At 41.1% G+C, this 20,710-nt stretch overlaps 1 protein-coding gene across 10 annotated transcripts in view; it reads right to left on the bottom strand.

Moving 5' to 3' along the window:
* The window catches only part of dync1i1a (dynein cytoplasmic 1 intermediate chain 1a), a 69,162-nt gene that overhangs the window by 12,967 nt on the left and 35,485 nt on the right, over positions 1-20,710 (bottom strand). For all 10 annotated transcript variants that reach the window (XM_085395564.1, XM_085395568.1, XM_085395572.1 and 7 more), the window contains 4 exons: positions 9,106-9,252; positions 7,119-7,232; positions 6,832-6,965; positions 6,410-6,554 (listed from right to left, as the gene is read on the bottom strand). In XM_085395564.1, the coding sequence (XP_085251690.1) occupies positions 6,410-6,554; positions 6,832-6,965; positions 7,119-7,232; positions 9,106-9,252 (540 nt within the window). The remainder of the gene's footprint in view (positions 1-6,409; positions 6,555-6,831; positions 6,966-7,118; positions 7,233-9,105; positions 9,253-20,710) is intronic.

Raw genomic sequence — 20,710 nt, 5'->3', positions numbered from 1 at the left:
ACAGCAAATGAAAGAATGCAGTCTCTCCCTTTCTCTCTCATTCCTGCTCCTTTCTCTCCATCACCTTTACTCCCTCACTCTACGGCAGATCTGAGAGCGCGCACTCGCATACACTCGCACACAAACACAAACAAACTGAGCCAAGCCAATTTCAAGGCTCGATTGAACCTGTTTTCCAGCCGGCAGGATGACAGCAGAGGTCATTTTTCTCCATCTCGCAGTTCCAGCGTTCGATCGAAGTCGTACCTGTTTATGTTCTCTCTCTCTCGCTTACTTGTTCTTATTTTCGGGGTTTTATGACAGCCGGTTACACTGCACGTGTGATTTTATCGAGATAATCAGTCTTGAAGCAAAACACCTCTGTTTCCCATTCAAGGTAACTTTCTGAAATTTGTCCTATGTGTCATTTGGCCGTGACTCAAAGTAATGAATAAACCTGGAAGACAAAATAAGATGAATAAAGCCCTCTCGGTATTATACTGGGTACTCATAATGTAAACTACTATTTTGTCTATATCTACCAATTTTAAGGAAGATAATTTAGGTGAATAAGTCTTTAAACTAATCTTTAAATGAAGCTTAATCCTTGTGGCGCCACACATGAAGTAACTGGATGTCATTATCTTTTCTGTGCTGAAAAGCTGCAGAGCCTTGACAAGCCTGAAAACCAACACTGAAAAACTGGGCACTGATATTTAGCATCACAGTGAAGCAATGACAAAAAATGAGAACCTAATGCAAGTTTAGCATTCAATCATTTGGATATCGTTGCCAAAAATGCAGGCACCACCTTGGCATTAATAATAAAATATCAAATTGCATTAACTGTCTCGGAAATCAAAATGTCAAGGAGGAAGCCGTTCTCTCAGAAAACATCTCATCACGCAGCCATCCATAGGGATCCAAAACACTCATCTCAGCAGCAGCCAGTCATATAATTTCACCGCTTCTATCCTCGCTGCATTTGCATCTCAAAAATCGCACTAGTTTGATAGTTTTAATAAACATGCGCCCCAAGGGAATGGAGATACTGTCCTTAAATGAGAAATTCTTCCTTCATGCGCTGTGCTGCAAGATCCCAACCAAAACGTTTTTTCTCCTGACATACGCTTGACCATGTCATGGTCAAGATGACCTGCTAAAATTCAAAGTGAGCACAACTGTCTCAACTGGGTTTGCAGAAGATGGTCTGAAAAAGAGAAAGTATTCAGTGAGCAGCAGTTCTGTGAGTGAAAATGGCTTGTTGATGGCAGTGGTCAGTGGAGAATGGCCAGACTGCTTTGAGCTGATAGGAAGGAACGATGTGTCGCAAAGCTTGAACTTAACGCTGCACTCAAAAGACCTTTGGGATGTGGTGACATGGGAGATTCATATCATGGATGTGCAGACACAAATTTGTCGTAACTGCGTGGTGCTGTCATGTCAGTATAGACCAAAATGTCTCAGGGCGTTTCCAGCAGTGTTTTGAATCAATGCCACAAAGAATTAAGACAGTTTTGAAGGTAAAAGGGGGTCAAACCTGGTGGTAACAAGCTGTAACTAATGAAGTGACGACTCAGCGTATCTACAGATGTTCACCTGAAATATTATAAACGCTCACTAACAATCATCTGACCCGACAGGGACGCAGGCCTTTGATTACCTTCTTAAGAACAGCAACAGTGGAGTAATTGTGCTCCATCCAATCATTTCATAGATGCTGGTTTTGGGGTCAAGCGTGCAAGGTGGTTCAAGTTATGCACAATCATAAACCCACTCCCAGCGGTCGCGACATCTTCACACTCTGGCCGACTCAGAATGGTTTCACTAACCACAATATTTGCACCGCTGAGTGTAAAAACATACGCAGACGTCTGTAGGACGGCCTTTTTGAACCGTGAGGGCAAACGCACGTGAATGCAGAGGAAATTTGCTGCAAACGTGCATGCGCACGTGTGTTCAAAACAGTTTGTGATGCTTATGATTGGAGGGCTGAAGGCAAACCTCGAGGGGATTTTAGGCAAGCAAAGGCAGCTTGCTTAAGGTGTACCATGAGGCATGTGTGGTGTGTCTGTATTTACACACACACACACACACACACACACACACACACACACACACACACACACACACACGCACACTCAGGTATTCCTCCTGCCCACACACAAATATGGGTTATGTGGGATAAGAGACAGACACACATTCCTGTGGTGACCCTCAAAGGAAAGGGAATTCCCAAATCCTGAAAAATAACACACTCTTCTGATGAAAATCCACAGAAATGTTTTAATATGTGTCACGGGACCCGCTGCACAAGACTTATGGACTGGCTGCATGCTAACATGGGCTAAAAGTCATCAGAGTGCTTTATTGGCTGTCACAGCCAAGAATGAAAACTGTAACTGGATCCTGCATAAAGCTGATATGCAATATGAATTATGTATTTTTACTACACCAAGGAGGTATGCCTCTGATTTTGGGCTGTACACGATATCACCCTATGCATGTATGTATCATGATAACCTCTGTAATTCAAAATTAGCATAAATTTTTACTACTAACCATTAACTGATTAATAGTAAAAACTGATTGTCACATTTTCTTTTGTTATTTGCACCTCAGCTTTAATTCATATTCCTAATATCAATCTTCTTTTAACCTCTTGGATCGTTCAGGCCTCAGATAGCCTTCATCAGGAACACACACACACGTTTAAAACGTTTCATTTTAATGCTGACCCTGACTACTCTCACCTTACCGCTTTTTGTGATTACATTCAGCAAGCCATTTATCAGCTAAGGTCTCGTAAACAACCAGTCTGTGATGCCCTGGCAACCACTGGTCATTAAGGAAAAACATATTCCCTGACTGGTTAGTGAGAAGTGAAATTGGTTGCAAAAAGCTTTGGATTGCGAGTGTTTGTAGAGAAGTTGGTGTCTTCCATGCAAATTACAGGCAACTGTAACAATTTGCTAGCTATCTCTACTATTTATACAATCAGCTAGCAAATTCAGTCACTAGCCATAAGCTAGTAGCCAGAAACATTGCCTAAGATAACAATTTCCAACAATCATTCATAATAATAATTCTAGCTAGCTAATTAAGCTATTATCCATCATGTTTCTGGCTTTATTGTTAGTGAATGACATCCCAACTCACCCATTAGTTCCAGTACTTCTACTACTAGCGATAACTTTAGCTAGCTAATGTAACCTTATTTTCATTTTTTGACCATTAGCAGTTTTAATTATTCATACCCTCAAATTTATACATTGTACATTTCTACAGCTTTACTGTTTCTAATCAAGCCACTCATCATAATCATATTTAAATTCTACTTAACATTTTTCATATTAGTTGTGGCTAATTGTTCCATTTACCCTGTGGTTACTACATGAGTATCCATTTCCTACACCTTTCTGTGCAATATGTCATATACACCTAAGCCAAAACTTCTGTTTCACCACCACAGCAGTGTCCTTTCACTGTATTAGCCGAGATTTTTATTTTATTTTTTTTTATTCACCAGCCTTACTCTGACAGAAATAGTGGCTGTTTGCTTTTTACCGCTTCTGAAATGCTGCCAAATGGAATTCATAACACTGGTTTGAAAGGAGAACAACAGCACTGAGAGGATGAGGTCACTCAAAACCAGCGAGAGGAGGAGCGCCCACCTTTAGAGTGGGTCTGACTTAGGTTCACTAAGTGTGCCTGCAGACAGCAGCCAGCACTATCCCATCAGTGCATTTGTGTTTTGCAGTGATAGTTGAGTAGGAGGGACACCCACACATACAAACAAGGGACTTTCACACATGTACACCCAGGACAAACCAGAAAAACACACACATACAATACACACACACACGTCAGATTAGGTGCAACAAGCAAGCCTTAAATAAAAAAAAAACAGATCCTACGCTGTCTCTCAGCAAAATATTTCTACGGAAACTTGAACAACAGCTGACAGTCTCTTTGTAAGTGCAAGTATTTGTAGTTTCATTTAAATCAAATCAAATCAAATCAAATCAAATCACTTTTATTGTCACATCACATGTGCAGGCACACTGGCACAGCACATGCGAGTGAAATTCTTGTGTGCGAGCCCCACAAGCAACAGAGATGTGCAAACACAACAACACAAACGAGCAAAATACAAGAATGGCCAACCTGAAACTAATAAATATATGTACAATATATAATAGTGTATGCATTTCTGGATGTGTATACTAAATATTTTCCTACGTGTGTGTGTGTGTGTGTGTGTGTGTGTGTGTGTGTGTATACACATTTTTACAAATTAAATAGTAAAAAAAAATAAATAAATAAAAAAAAAAAAAATAATAATAATAATAAAATATATAAAATATACAGAGTTGAATATGTGCAAAACAAGTGGCATTTATATACAGTGTGGAGTGCATAATGTTGAATAATGGACTACTGGAAGATTAACTAACTATAATTACACTTATAATAGGTCTTATTACTTGAAGTAAGCTAAGAATCGTGTGTGGAGCTGTTTGTGCTCTTGTGACTTTTGCCATTGGAGGCACACATTTCTCTGAAGCAATGTAGATATCTGACATCTGTAATACTAGTGGTTCACCTGCTGTCTCCAAAGAAAGAGCAGGTTAACTGGCTCTTACTAGAAACAGAGCGCAGCCTAAGAGGAAATTGCTTGACAGGCTGAAACCAGGTAATAATAATAATGATGATGGTTACTGATGATTAACACAGACTGTATATATAAGATGGATGCAGGCACAGCGATGTCACCCACTGGTTTTGGACTCTGTATTTTAAAGCTTCAATGTTAGTGTTTTGGCTGCTGCCATGCTGTTTTTTCAAAGCCAGAGGTAACGTTAGCAGCTAACATTAGCTTAACAAGTGGTTACATCCATAAACCCTACCGGTGCAATGCACAGGCGCACGTGCGGTTTTCTGAAGAAGGAAGTTTTCATAGGACTACATCCATAACTCAGTAGAACCACCTTTAACAGCAATAATGTGGACTAATTGTTTTCTGTGTGACTTTATCAGTCTCTCACATCATTATGGAGGAATTCTGGCCCATCCTTCTTTATAGTGTTGCTTCAGTTAATTGAGGTTTGGATGGATTCAATCAGGTGGACATCTGGACTTTGGGTCATTGCAATACCTTGATTTTGGTGTAGCTGCAGACAGATGGCCTCATATTTGACTCTAGAATACTTTGGTACACAAAGGACTTCATGGTCGAATGAATGACTGCAAGGTGCCCAGCCTAAATCATGCCTCCACCACCGTCCTTGACTGTTGGTATGAGATGTTTGTGCTGATATGCTATGTTTGGTTTTAATACCAAACATATTCACTTTGGTCTCAACTGTAGAGGTGTTGCTCTTGGGTGTGCTTGGGGTGAGATATACACCAGTTGAAGATTGTAACACTGTATTAACACATGAATGGTTCAGAGCAGCAAATTGTCTATAAGCTAATTATTGCTTTGTATTAGCCTAATTAAAGAGGATCATTTTACTCAACAAAACGGATGCATAAATTCATTTTGATTTGCTGTATCACAGAACATCCATCAGATAATCGAAAACTCACCAACAGTGCCGACACAGTGAAAAGGTCTGGTTCCAAGACTCACCGTGGTAGGCAGTAGTCATATCAATGGAGATGTACTCAGTTACACAAACTCCATTACTCAGGTCGAGTCTCTATATCTTAAATGTGAAATCTATGGGAATGGAGTCCCTTTTGGAGCACGCCTCGAGTGGCACCTAAAGGAACTGCAATTTTTTCCACTTCTGTGTTGGGATCATGTTTCACCTCCAGAGGCTGCTTCTTGTTTGACCTGAACACTTTGATCGTCCCCAATTTGATGTTTTGAAGCTGGAGGTGAACAGCGAGTGGTGGCTCTGTCTGAGACACAGTGATAATACACGATCGTACAGTATCACAAAGTAGGTCTTCCTAAAACGTATCCCAATTTACATCGGGGGCATAATTTACCAAATCAACACTATGTTATATTAACATAAGAGCTGAAAGTACAAATTAGAACATAAACTCATAAATGAAGTTATAAATGAAGTGAGCTCATAGACTGCAGATTTTCTATGTTATTAGCTCTGGAGGCTAAAACCATCCTTATATACAGTCTGTAGTTAGCAGTGAATACTTTCCCTACAAACGCACACACACAGAGTACCCATATACGCACAATAACAGCTTATTCAAACATATATGTAGAGAAACACACAAGTTGTACGAGACCTCTCTACTCAACCTTCCCTCTTCACTAGTTCATTCTCTCTCCCTCTCAGGATCTGCTTAAAAACCTCTTGGAGGTCACAATCAACCCCCCGCACAACCTTTCTTTCTCCACATCCCCTCTCTCTCGCTCCCTCACACACACTAACACACACCTCCCACATTGTACCTTGGTGCTCCAGAGTTTGACGGTCCAGTCGAACGAGGACGTGATAAAGAGGTGGGAAAAGTCGACGGTGCCCACCGCGCTGTGACAGCTGATGCCTGTGACGGGCCCCTGGTGGCCCTCAAACATCTCACAGATACCTGCCTTACTGGAGAGGGAAAACGCACAAGGCAACATCTGGAACTGCGACCATTAGCCCAAAATTCCCTCCAAAAGAGGGAGAACTTCATTTGTAATCACATTTTAAGTTTTAAGTTACTTAAATGTAATCTAATTTAGGGACAATCATCCTCTTAAACTTTGCTAATGTTATAATTCTAATATTCTATAATTATAAATTATATGAGCACTGTTTCATATTCAGCAGACGTTTGGTGAACTTTAATGCATATCTGTGTTTAAGAATACATGTTTCATTAACCAACCTGCCATGTCTGGATGCAGTGTACACAGTGCCCTCCTCGCTCCCGACCACATAGTTGTTAACGTCTCCCGTGGGGAAGGCCATGCATGTCACTGCCACGGGTTTGGATTTATTGTACACCAGTTCCATGGTCTCCTACACACATTATATTAGAGTGGATATAGCATAAACCTGCATTTTTACAACAAAACAGCATTAGTGAGTGAAAAAAAAGTTGTTGTTTTTTTTAAATGCTGCTGGCAGGTTGTGTGGACTGCTTCACTAATGTGCGGTAAGAGTTTTGTGTACCTGAGGCTGGGAGAGCATGTCCAGACTCCAGGAGCACATCCTGCCGTCTGTGGACACGGTGATCAGGTTGTTGGCGTTCTGTGTGCCGACCACATTCACGCAGTACACTGGGTGCTAGACAAACACACACGATCATACGCAGAGACAAACAAATGGATTTGGGTGAAGATTTACCCGTGCACAATACAAAAAAGCTGTTATCAACTGTAGTATAATTACAACAACATCGTTTAGGATAATACATTGTGATCACATTATAGTTCTTAATTATTAGCCTCTTTGAACTGAAGCATAACAATTTCTCTTGTACAAAAAATAGCTGAAACAGTCCTAATTGTAGCAGGCTGTCAGCAGCATCACCATGTCATTAATTGTGATATTCCACTATTTATGAAACGAATAAACATTGTCCTGTAATGATCACATGTTTTTTCCCCTTTAGCACATGATGTCATTAGATGCTTTTTGGGGCCAAGAGATGCAGACAGCTCACATGCCAGTGTGCATTCGTCCTTTTAAATCACCCTACGTTTCAGACATGTGCTGCTGTTCAAATCCACGAGTGTGTGAAGCCATTATATCATTACTGAGCAGTAATTGATTTGTGCGCCGGGTCGCACAAAGAATCCATTCAGCAATCAGCACCATGCTAGCATGCTGTACCCACTAACGGGAGAGTGGCAGCCTCATTATTAGAGCCCGCAGCCCGTTTAAAGCTACAGTATGGATAGCATGTAACATTGTGTGTGTCTACTGTAGCTGTGATTATAAACAAGCTGGGTTCTTAAGATATCGTTAGTTTATATTCAACAGTAATTTGCTATAGCTGAACTGAGCTGCTCTTTCAGTTATGTCTTGCTTTTATCAAGTTTATGTCTAAGTGCAGACAGACCCAAGAATACAGATTATCATATAAAAATCATTCAGTGTAATTGGTGCAATCAAAATCTTTTTATCATATTCATACGTCTGAATTTTTGGATTAAAAAAAAGTGTTTATCTGCTTTTTTTCCCCATGTTGGCCTAAGTGTATTTCAACACTTTTAACCAAATTAACAATTTAGTTTTCAGTCACGTGACTCACACAGAGCTCTGAAGAGCAAAACACGGTTCCAACAACCCTCCACTAAAATTAATTTTCAATCAAAGAACATTTAAATGACCTCTCAAAAGAAGATTAATGGAAATTGGGCACTTTTGATCCACATACAGAATCCACTGCAATATTTTAATCACTAGAGAACAATTACGTCCCTGCTGGAGATCCATTTTAGCAGTTTCTTGTTGTGAATGCTCTTTGTTGCACTGCCGTCAGGATAAGAGTGTACAATAATACACTTTTAACAGACCGCTATTTGTAATTTGGATCTCAGGTCTTTCATTTAGGAGGTGAAGAACAAGAAGATCACAGTTTACAAAGCAATAGTGAGTGCTAATTAGCTAAAATGACCTAGCTTATCACTCTTAGCTGTTTGTGTCAGGATCATCATACTCGGGGAAAAGATTATCAATGCACATGGCAGCAGATCTGCGATGCTTGCTGATTTATCACAGATTGCATGTAATTGCCAACTTGACCCCATCTGAAGGCCGCTACACAAAAAACCATAAATCCACTGCACACGGTGGCACTAATTTTGGTCGTGGCACAGCCTTGAGCAAGGGTTTTCCCTAGTTTGATTATACTGTGAATGGCTGTAGAGAAGGATGGATTGGTGCAATGTAACTACTCTATGATTTAAGGAGCTATCCAGAATTTTGGGTAAACAATCCTGCTAAAAAATAACTGTTAAATACTGAAACTGTTCTGCCTTCCAGGTTTTAATAATGATGTGTCATCGCAGGAAAACTACACTGTAAGGAAAGTAATAAATAATCTCCTGCAGACGTATTGCTGTTAATATCACAATTCTAATTGTAAAGCAGAGATAAACCTTTACATACTGTATGATAAATGTATCATACTGACAGTTTAAATCATCCTTACAGTGTGTGCAGCAGCAGACAGAGGGGTCCTCTGGACAGGGGTCCGGCGATGACTGCGATTATCCCACAGGACTATCTGTCCTGAGTACGTCCCCCCCACCACCAGGTTGGGATGAAACCTGGCAAAGCCCACAGACACCACCGGAGACTAAGGAGAGAAAACGAGAGAGGAGAATTAGGACGCATTACTCAGATTCAATGCTGGTGTTATTTTATGTAACTGACATTATTATGAACTGAATGCAGATGGTAGAAAAGCCCAGAGGAAAAGATATGAACTCAAAACGGTAACACTTGGCTGGGTGCGAGTGAGTGCGAGCAATCAAGACATCGTGATGGGTGGCATACGTGGGGACACAGACGGAGACGGAGATGACGAGTGTGGGCACTGTGAAGGTCCGCTGAGGAGACGAGAATGGGGTGACGCTGGGGTGGAGACCAGACAAAGAGGGAATTGTGGTCCTCCTTCCCTCCCCAGCCGTTTCACATTACAGCATCAAAACCCCAGCAGCCACTGGAGCGCTCACCGTAGGCTCCGTCATGACAAGCGCACCCTTGAACTACCACCCCCCCCTAGACGCTGTGTTTATTGAGTTTTGGTTCCTCTTCGGTGCGCATCCCATAAGGGCTTCTGCGTGCAACAGCTAGCTCCCCCTGACCCAGAGCCACTGAAGCTATGAGTTATGAGAAAATTATTTCAGCATCCTGCAGCATAGCGCTACAGGAGGTTAACTGGTGTGATTCACTGACAGATTCATCAGAACCAGTAAAAAAAAAAAGCATAGTCCTGTTGAGAGGGAAATAATTCACAGGCACGAGAGAGCCAACAGAGCAAAGCTCACAAACACAAATCACAACTAAAAGCAGTAAAGCTAGAACAACATGGAGGGTGCATTTCGCAAATGGATCGTTGCCTCATGCAATCGTAGATTTGTAGGAAGGAGCGCTGGTGACAGTTTTAGTGTTCATGAAAACTGTATGTCAGATGTTTTGCTGTTGAAACAGCAGCTCATAGACTGCGTGGAGACAAAACTCTATCAGAATCCTCCAAAACTCATCACTGCATTAACAAGGCAAGACCTAGGATACATCTACAACAGTTTAATTTATAATGATCATATAAATAATCCATAAAAAAATAAACCACAAAGGAATTTGTTGGGTATTGTTCAACCGAGAACAATATAAGTTTGTACAACAGAGACTGTTATAATGCCTTAAAAAGGTGACAACTGCTTCAAGTGAAACTATGTTAAGTTTAGCTAAACAGCAGCCACCGTGGCCACAAGCAGTAATTATGGGATAAAGGTAAATGCTAAACAATAGAAAGTACTCATAATGTCAGTTAGGCTGGCTCAGCCTGCAGGAGTTTTGGCTTTATTTATACCTATTTATGACTATCGTGAACATCTGCCAGGTTGTAGCAGCAAAAATAACGTCTATAAGTGGTAAAAAAGCAACAAAGTACGCTAACTGTTCCTTATCTTATATTGCCGACTTGAATCTAGACAAAGGTGCATTAACCATGATGGTTATACCTGGTTTGTACCTTGGACTCTCATTATAACTCTTAAGTCTCTACATGTTTGATTTTTTTTACAAATTAAAATTTCTGTTATTAGAAAAATGATGAGCGAGGCATGTCATAGACTCCATGTGCCAAGTAAATATACAGTAGTAAAGGTATCATAGTGAAAAACACTAATTGAATGTATTTTGTTTATAGCGTAGAAAGATTCCACTACGTCTGCAGTAGTAAAATGTGCTTATTTTTCACTTCTTTTTTTACTTCTCCCTCTCTCCCCATCCCTTCCACCACACCATGTGCGAAGCAGCCAACTCCAAACCCCAGTTCATTTTGAAAGGAGACTGGAAAACAAACCAAAGGCAAAGAAAACACTTCACGCTCTTTTATTTCTCTTTTCTGTTACTTCTGAGGAGTCACGGCTTCCAGCGGCACGGCTCGGGAGTCACTTCAGATGTCTAGACTCAAAATAAACGAAACTCTGGTGGTAAAAACTAAAGGTGCTTGTCGGCTGGCATGAAGGCTCGATCTGAAAAGTTTATTTACACAGTCTGACAAAAAGGGGATCGAGGCTAGAGGCTTATTAGCATGAATTACTAAGCAAGACTTGACAGCTCGTCCAGGAACATCTAAAGCTGCCTGATTAACAAAAGATCACCGGTGCACTGTATGACATGTTACACGCTGGATTAAGCAATATACAATCATGTGCTTGTGTGTTAACAAATCATCAAAAAAGAGAAAAAAATGTCTGGAATGATGTTTTTGTGCTGAAAAGGCAGCTATTCTCAAGCGCGCGGAGGTTTGTTTCTTGGCTGTGATCACTCTAATGACCCAGAGTTTCTCGGTGACCTTTACCCTCTGCGGTCGTCTCACAGGCTGCTGTTTGAGGTCTGTTCCCCCTCCATCAGACTCCATCAGTGGGCTAATAAACCATAGTCCTGCACCCTTTGTCATCTCCGCACACAAACCCACACACATCCGCTTAACATGCACATGGTTCCACCCCCACAACCATCTGTCTCAAAACTCCAAACAATGTAAGAACTCTTGGATCTGATTTCTTCTTCTATGAAGAAAGGTTTGACAGTTTGAGCGCAAGCAGGGGGAACAGCTAACCTGCCTCGTAAAAGCATCGCTCATCTGAGGTTTTAGTATCTTTGTCAAGGTGGATTAAAATATAAGCAATCTCATTAAATTCACATCTTTCTAGTAAAGACCAAAGCTTCTTTTATTATTTCCGCCAACAAAAATTAAAAAATTAACATGTAATTCCACAAGAATATACAGACACAAACGTAAAACATCAGTGCCGTCAACACCCTAAATAAACATCTCTACCCCACATGAGTAATGACAAAGAGAAACTAAATCAAATCAAGGAACTCCTCTATTTGATCCATATGTTACTTTCAATCGTAAGCCCTATCAGTGTTCCCATCTTAAGAGGAAAATTCCCGACTAAACTCTGAATCCCCTCTTTGAGAAACCACAGGTTATGCCATCATTCCCCTCATGTGCTGTCAGGCTTAGTGAAAGAGCTACTGAAAATTAGCCCCGCTTTGTCCCAGTAACGCACTATGAGGCGTCTGCCAGCAGCAACTTGGGCTTAAGATTAAAGTCGTTCTCCCTAAATTCTGCTAATCAAATGTCACATCAGCACAAGTTTGAAACTTGTATCCGTTTTAAATCTACTGCATGTAATTAGGCGTTGAAATAAGATCAATTTGCCGCGTGCTACAGTATAAGCAAGTTTATGATTTAAGCTAAATGTGAACTCGTTGATGGAATCTCGATTTCAAAGTCGGAGGAAATTAATGTCTGACTTTATATATTTGAATTATGGGAAGCATGGTTATGTTTTGGCTGGATTTCTGTAATCTTTCTGTAATTCTGTCTACTTTTTATTCATTTTTTTGAATCTTTGCCATCGAGACTCAAAACATGTGTTTTGCATTATGTTAAAGGAAAATATTTCAGTGTCTAAACATGACTGCATAAAAGCGGATGTATCAATCTAGTACTGCATTAACGGTCTCAAGTTCTGGGAAACTTAGAGCTCGTTCTGGGAGAGTGTTACTCGTGTAATGGTTTGTAGGGACAATTTACAGATGTCACCAAATGGTGTCACATGCATGCAAATATCAAGTTACTGTTTTGAAAAGAGGACAGCTATGCGGATACAGTCACAGAATTTCTGTGAGTGATTGTGTCTGTTCAAAACAGGAAGTCTGTAGGTTGCAGCTTCTGAACTGACCAAGCAACATGAGTGAGTGATGGAAGTCATTTGCCACAGGAAACCAAAGACAAACAATGAAACTAGAAGTGTCTAGCTACATTTTATTATCATAAATATTCACTCACACAATCTAAATCATTGAATTCAGGTGTTCCAATCACTTCTTTGGCCACAGTGTATAAAGTCAAGCACCTAGGCATGCAGACTGCTTCTATAAACATTTGTGAATGAATGAGCTCAGTGAATTCCAGCGTGGTACCGTGATAGGATGCCACCTGTGCAAGTCCAGTTGTGAAATTTCCTCATAACTAAATATTCCACAGTCAACTGTTAGTGGTATTATAACAAAGTGGAAGTGATTGTGAACGCCGGCCACATGGTGGTAGGCCACATAAAATCAAAGACAGTGTTCAGCGGACGCTGAGCCACATAATGGTCAGAAGTCACCATCCTTCTGCAGATTTGGTCGCTACAGACCTCCCAACTTCATCTGGCCTTCAGATTAGCTCAAGAACAGTGCACAGAGAGCTTTATGGCCATGCAGCTGCATCCAAACCAAGCACAATGTAAAGCGTTGAATGCAGTGATGTAAAGCACAACATCACGGGACTCTAGAGTAGGGAAGATGTGCTTGCTGGAGCGATGAGTCACGCTTCTTTGTCTGGCAATCCAATGGATGGGTCTGGGTTTGAAGGTTGCCAGAGAACAGTACTTTTCTGACTGCACTGTCTGAAGTTTGAAGTTTGGTGAAGAGGAGATTATGGTGTGGGGTTATTTTTCAAGATTTGGGCTCAGCCCCTTAGTTCCAGTGAAAGGAACTCTTAATGCTTCAGATAATCCAGACATTTTGGACAACTTCATGTTCCAACTTTGTGAGAACGGTTTGGGAATGTCCCCGAAGGTACATAAAGACATGAATGAGTGAGTTTTGTGTGGACGAACTTGACTGGCCTGCACAGAGTCCTGACCTCAACCCAATAGAACCCAATAGAGCAGAGACTGCGAGCCAGACCTTCTCGTCCAACATCAGTATCTGACCCCACAAATGCACTTCTATAACAGTCAAAAATTCCCATAAACCTTGTGAAAAGCCTTCGCAGAAGAGTTGAAGCTGTTCGAGATGGTCTTCTGCATACCCTGGTTGTAGCAGGCGTTTATCTGAATGACTGTTGCCTTCCCATTAGGCAGTCTGACCATTCCCCTCCGAGCTCTAGCATCATCAAGGCATTCTCATCCACAGAACTGCCTCTCACTCGATATTTAGTTTTTCGCATCAATCTCTATAAACTCTAGAGATGGTTGTTAGAGAAACTCCCAGCAGTTCAGGAATTTCTGAAACACTCAGACCAGCCCATCTGCCATCAACAACCACGAGAGTCACATAAATTGGAGTTTTCCCCATTCCAATGCTTGGTTTGAACTTCAGCAGGTCACCTTGCCTACATGCATTGGGTGGCTGGGCCTTTTAGCTCTATTTATCTAGCTATCTAGATAGATCGAGAGATAGATAAAGAGAGATATTTTTTCTTTAAATCAGCCTAATATAAATGCAGTTCATGTCTTCTATGGTTTTTGTAGAAGCAGTGGGACTGCATCTCCATATCACTGCTGTTGCTTCAAAGCCTGACATTTCATTTCCAAATGCAGAGTGGCTCTTTGGGTGGTTTTCATCTCACATGCAGAGCAGGTCAGACACCTTCTGCGTCATCTCCTGCTAATCCAGATGGACAGGATTTAGGGAGTTATGTCTCCCGGAAGAAAAGACAGCAGCAAGAGTCACTTTGGTACATTATATTATGCTTGAGATAAAGTGGGGAAGTTTTACAGGGAGATACTGTGGCAGTAAGAACAGCAGGTTCCATTTCTTTCTTCAGGCAGGTTCTGCACACATGTATCATCTACCATATCACACACAGGCTCCCAAGGCTAAGTGTTTCTGGCAGCCTTTATTGTATCAATAGGAAGTGTTCTGTATAGGATAATACACACAGGGTACACCGTGATGAAAGATGGCACCCAGCAAGGGATTAGAGATGTGTAAAGGAATGACATAAGAAGAAAGAAAGCTACAGAGGGGCAAACAGTCTTTCTTTTGTTGCCTCCGCCTCTCTTTTGTTCTTTCCTCAGGCAACAAACTGTTGCTCAAGTCCACTCGGGCAGGCAGGAATGAAGTGAGAGCGCTAGGTTGAGGAGAAACGGGGAGGGGGCCTGATATGGCACGCTAGGCAGTATATCCTCCTAAACAGATCCACTCTCTAGCCTCATCCCACTCCCCCCCCAAACCCACCATCTGCCTCACCGCACTCATCTGTTTTCCACTCTGCCTTATCAGGACCAGATGGATCCGACTGTCTTTGGTTGCATCCCGGCTTCGCAACCACCTTTCTCCTCCCTTTCTCCCCCTGGCTTCACTCGTTTATGACACCCCACAGATTTTGTCACTCTGTGGTTTCTGGCAGGGAGAGAGGAATACCAAGCCAGAGTCTCCATTTCATCAGGCAAAGAATTGAGCGAAAGCATGAGGAGGCGGCTCTGGGAACACAAACAGGCCTTTCTTTGCCTGCTAGAGCTGGTTTTCCTTTATTTTCCATATCTTGTTTGTTTGCTAGGCTCCTATATTCACTTGGCCAATGCTGGTGTAATGTTTATTGATGTTGACATCTCAGGTTTTTTTAAGGTATTTATGAGAACGGCTGAAAGGATTAAGTTCTGATCGATACCGTTAAAGTGGTACAGGATAAACAAATTTTCCATAAAATTCAACGCTTACTTTCTGAGAGATGAAATTCCATCTACTGACATCTAATCACAATGGGAAAAACTTTTAAACTCTCCACACAGACACTGTTGGTCGGTCGATATCAAATACTGGCACATTGTCAAGCCTTCTGAGCAATTTTGTTCACCAGTATAGCTGCACATGGGTTCAAACTCACTCAAAGACAATGAATAATGCTGTCACATATTCCTCTCATTCCTACTCCCTCTACCCTTGCCCTACCTCCTTCTCTCCTCTTTGCCTCCCCCACTTCTCTTACCCAACCTTTCTGGAAGTGCCAGAGACTCAAGAACGAACGCTAGGCAGCGAGATATTAATAAAAATATGACTGAGTGCAATGGGATATGACAGTAGCGGCAGGGGTTGTTACAGGGAGTCTTGTGGTTTGGGGGGGGTTCAGCAGAGGCTTTAAGTCAAACGGTCTCTTTAATGTGGTATGACTTTGCCCACTTGAGAGGCTGGTGTGAAGTTACAAGATTGGACCCAACTGGGAAGGGGTGATGAAGGGTCCAACTGCTGGGACAGGCGTCGTGAGGGGAGAGCACACTGGTACCAGAATCCCCAGCAGAGGCGGACCCTTTACTGAGGAGCTACATAGATCAGTGGCTCCTAAAGTGAGGTCATGAAGCTACGTTAACCGATCCCTACTACGCCGTTTCGTTTCATATACAGTTTATTCACTTTTTTGACCAAAGCAGAGTTTGATAACAAAAAAACAAACAAACTGCATTTATATTGTGTGCTGAAAAACACAAACCAGAACAAACTACAAAAACCACACTTCCAAAGAACTGGGACACCGTGTAAAATGTCAGACTTTGTTTTTCACTGTGACTTCGGGTTTTGACAATTATAAAAACAAGAGTTAATATTTATTCATTTGTTTCATTTCCTAATTTCCACAGTCTCTTTCTGTAAACAGGGTTTTAAAACATCAGAAAAAATTCCGTTTCATGTTAAAAATCATGAAAAAGCGAAACAGTTTCCAAAAATGTCTCACAGCATAAATGTGAAACAGTTTTGACATATTTTCAATAGCACAGCTAGTTAGTACCACAGTTAAATTATTCTTTATTGGAAAAAGTACTTGGAAAAACAGTAAGCGGCACTAGATAAGTACATTCAAAACAGAAAGGTGTACTTAAGAACCAAGGAAGCTGTGAATTAGGGCTGCTCAATTAATCGAATTTTAATCACGATTACGATCTGGGCTTTCAACGATCATTAAAAATGACTGAGCCGATTATTAGCCCCTCCCTCATTTATCCGCAACACCTTAAAGGCCGGTCCGTGAAAATATTGTCGGGCATAAACCGGTCCGTGGCGCAAAAAAAGGGTGGAGACCGCTGATTAAGAGGACCCGAGGGAAGCTCAGAAAGCTATAGTTATTTGGAGAGGAGAGTGACTGCCGTTGGTTGAAAAGAGTTTAAAAAAAAAAAAACTTCAGTGGTGTTGCACACTATTTTATATTATTTTTTTAAAGTCATTGTTAACCCTTTAAAGCCGGTCAGAGCAGCACGCTCCGTTTTGCGTAACTATTTTTAAATCCCTGTAGAACCTGAACCGTGTAAGCTAGCGCAATAATTTGTTTTGCATATGAAACCGGAGGAGTTGTACTTACATCTTATGCCATCAGCTTGTCCTCGGTCACGGTTTCGTTCCACATACAGTGGGGCAAAAAAGTATTTGGTCAGCCACCGATTGTGCAAGTTCCCCCACTTAAAATGATGACAGAGGTCAGTAATTTGCACCAGAGGTACACTTCAACTGTGAGAGACAGAATGTGAAAAAAAAATCCATGAATTCACATGGTAGGATTTGTAAAGAATTTATTCGTAAATCAGGGTGGAAAATAAGTATTTGGTCACCTCAAACAAGGAAAATCTCTGGCTCTCACAGACCTGTAACGTCTTCTGTAAGAAGCTTTTCTGTCCCCCACTCGTTACCTGTATGAATGGCACCTGTTTGAACTCATCATCTGTATAAAAGACACCTGTCCACAGCCTCAAACAGTCAGACTCCAAACTCCGCCATGGCCAAGACCAAAGAGCTTTCGAAGGACACCAGGAAAAGTATTGTAGACCTGCACCAGACTGGGAAGAGTGAATCTACAATAGGCAAGCAGCTTGGTGTGAAAGAATCAACTGTGGGAGCAATCATCAGAAAATGGAAGACATACAAGACCACTGATAATCTCCCTCGATCTGGGGCTCCACGCAAGATCTCATCCCGTGGGGTCAAAATGATCATGAGAACGGTGAGCAAAGATCCCAGAACCACACGGGGGGACCTGGTGAATGACCTGCAGAGAGCTGGGACCAAAGTAACAAAGGTCACCATCAGTAACACACTACAACGGCAGGGAATCAAATCCCGCAGTGCCAGACGTGTTCCGCTGCTGAAGCCAGTGCATGTCCAGGCCCGTCTGAAGTTTGCCAGAGAGCACATGGATGATACAGCAGAGGATTGGGAGAATGTCATGTGGTCAGATGAAACCAAAGTAGAACTTTTTGGTATAAACTCAACTCGTCGTGTTTGGAGGAAGAAGAATACTGAGTTGCATCCCAAGAACACCATACCTACTGTGAAGCATGGGGGTGGAAACATCATGCTATGGGGCTGTTTTTCTGCCAAGGGGACAGGACGACTGATCCGTGTTAAGGACAGAATGAATGGGGCCATGTATCGTGAGATTTTGAGCCAAAACCTCCTTCCATCAGTGAGAACTTTGAAGATGAAACGAGGCTGGGTCTTCCAACATGACAATGATCCAAAACACACCGCCCGGGCAACAAAGGAGTGGCTCCGTAAGAGGCATTTGAAAGTCCTGGAGTGGCCTAGCCAGTCTCCAGACCTCAACCCCATAGAAAATCTGTGGCGGGAGTTGAAAGTCCGTGTTGCTCGGCGACAGCCCCAAAACATCACTGCTCTCGAGAAGATCTGCATGGAGGAATGGACCAAAATACCAGCTACTGTGTGTGCAAACCTGGTAAAGACCTATAGTAAACGTTTGACCTCTGTTATTGCCAGCAAAGGTTATGTTACAAAGTATTGAGTTGTATTTTTGTTATTGACCAAATACTTATTTTCCACCCTGATTTACCAATAAATTCTTTACAAATCCTACCATGTGGATTCATGGATTTTTTTTTCACATTCTGTCTCTCACAGTTGAAGTGTACCTCTGGTGCAAATTACTGACCTCTGTCATCATTTTAGGTGGGGGAACTTGCACAATCGGTGGCTGACTAAATACTTTTTTGCCCCACTGTATAGCTTTGCAAAAATTGCATAAAAAGCGCTTGCAGGAACAAAAACATAATATTCCAGAAACACGCTTTGCCGTTACTATCAGCTGTTCGTAACACTTCCCACAGTGAAATGATGCACATGCTGTTTTCTTTGCAAATTTGCATCATAGGATTGTTTTTTGTTTTTCCTGCAGTATATAAAAATTGCTGTATCTCCAAAATAAAACTATGAAGACACTCAAAATAAATTTCCTGTGGTGGGAAACTATTTTTTGCAACTTTATTGTATTTAAAGTTTTGAGGGATAAACCTCTTAAACTTCTCCAAGTAGAAATATATGTAAACAAAACAAAAGCGATTTTCAATTTTTTTTGTAGTTTATTGCACTTTTTTGCAATTTATGTAATTACTATGGACTTAATGCATACATATTATTAAAATATGGGCTATAACAGTTGTATTGATGTATAGCAACTTGAAATGCTCCCACAAATGGCACTACAGCATGTACAAAAAATAAATAAAAATAATATAAGCTCTGGTGGACTTGGTTCTATAGTAGGTCTTAAAGGGTTAAATAAATATCGTCAAATAATCGTGATCTCAATTTCAGTGAAAATAATCGTGATTATCATTTTTGCCATAATCGAGCAGCCCTACTGTGAATAGCTGTGATAGAAGAGTTAAAAAAGCGGTCACGCAGCAGCAAAGCAAGAAGAAACAGAAAATGAAAACAAATCCTTGACATTCCTGTGACATCTGTTTATTACACATACAAGTGTTTCATTAGAATGCAATATTACAGTATTGCTGCACACTGCCAAAAATATTTGTGCATGGTTCCCTGAGTGCATTGCCCAATGTGACACTAAGACTCCTCCCAGAATCAAACTGGGAAGTATCCTTCACAACACCAGCACATCAAGAACAGAGACCAACAACGAATCAGGACTGGACTGTCATGGCTGGGTCTGTGACCCAGCATTTTGAGTTCATTATATATTGTGTATTTCTGTTTAGTATGGGGAAATGTTAAGTTGTTTTTGCGTTATCAGTTAGAACTTGAGTCTTTGTGTTTTGTCATTTATTGTTTGGGTTAAGCTCGTCTAGCTCTCTTACACCCCTAAGTTGTTCAGAATTAGTTCTGTTTATTGGATCTCCTCATTTCCCCTTTCCCTGGATCTTAGTCTTGTTTACACTTTGTGTTCCATGTCTCATGTTGTCAACCCATGTTGTTTGGTCTGTCTCATCATGTTTCCTGTTTTATTTTGAAAGAGTCCTCTTTTTTCATTGTATTTAGTTTCACTTCCCCTGTCCTGTCATTAGGTTCATGTGTGTCAGCTGTGCTCCCATGTGTGGCCACTTCCCTTGATCATCCCTTATGTGTATTTAGTCTCTGTGTTTCATTCAGTCTGTGTCGCGTCGTCTGTGTAACCTTCCCAGTTATGTCTTGTCATAGTCGTCACAGTTCTCACAGTCATAGAATTAGTTCTTGAAGTTTCATAGCTTTATCACAGTTTCATAGGTTTTTCTTAGTCTGTTTTCCAGTTTAGTTGTCTTGCCTGCACTCGTCTTAGCTTTTGTTTTTGCCTTCTGTCATCAGCCATAATAAAGGTTCGCCTTTTGTTAAGTCATGTCACATCTCCTTGCCCATGTCTGCTCTTGGGCCCTGCTGTAACTAACACACCATAGACTGTGATTTTACATATCAAATGTAAATTAACGTAAAATCACTATAAATGTAATAAAACATAATTTTCTTGTTTTTTTAAATGTATTATTGTTAAAATACATTCACAAATGTATCATAAT

Source organism: Rhamphochromis longiceps, linkage group LG22, assembly GCF_057381845.1.
Source record: "Rhamphochromis longiceps isolate RC_006_pf linkage group LG22, R_longiceps_female_GT1.1, whole genome shotgun sequence".
NCBI lineage: Eukaryota > Metazoa > Chordata > Actinopteri > Cichliformes > Cichlidae > Rhamphochromis > Rhamphochromis longiceps.
Note: the sequence above shows the minus strand (reverse complement) of the source record. Positions and strands in the feature narration are given on the sequence as shown.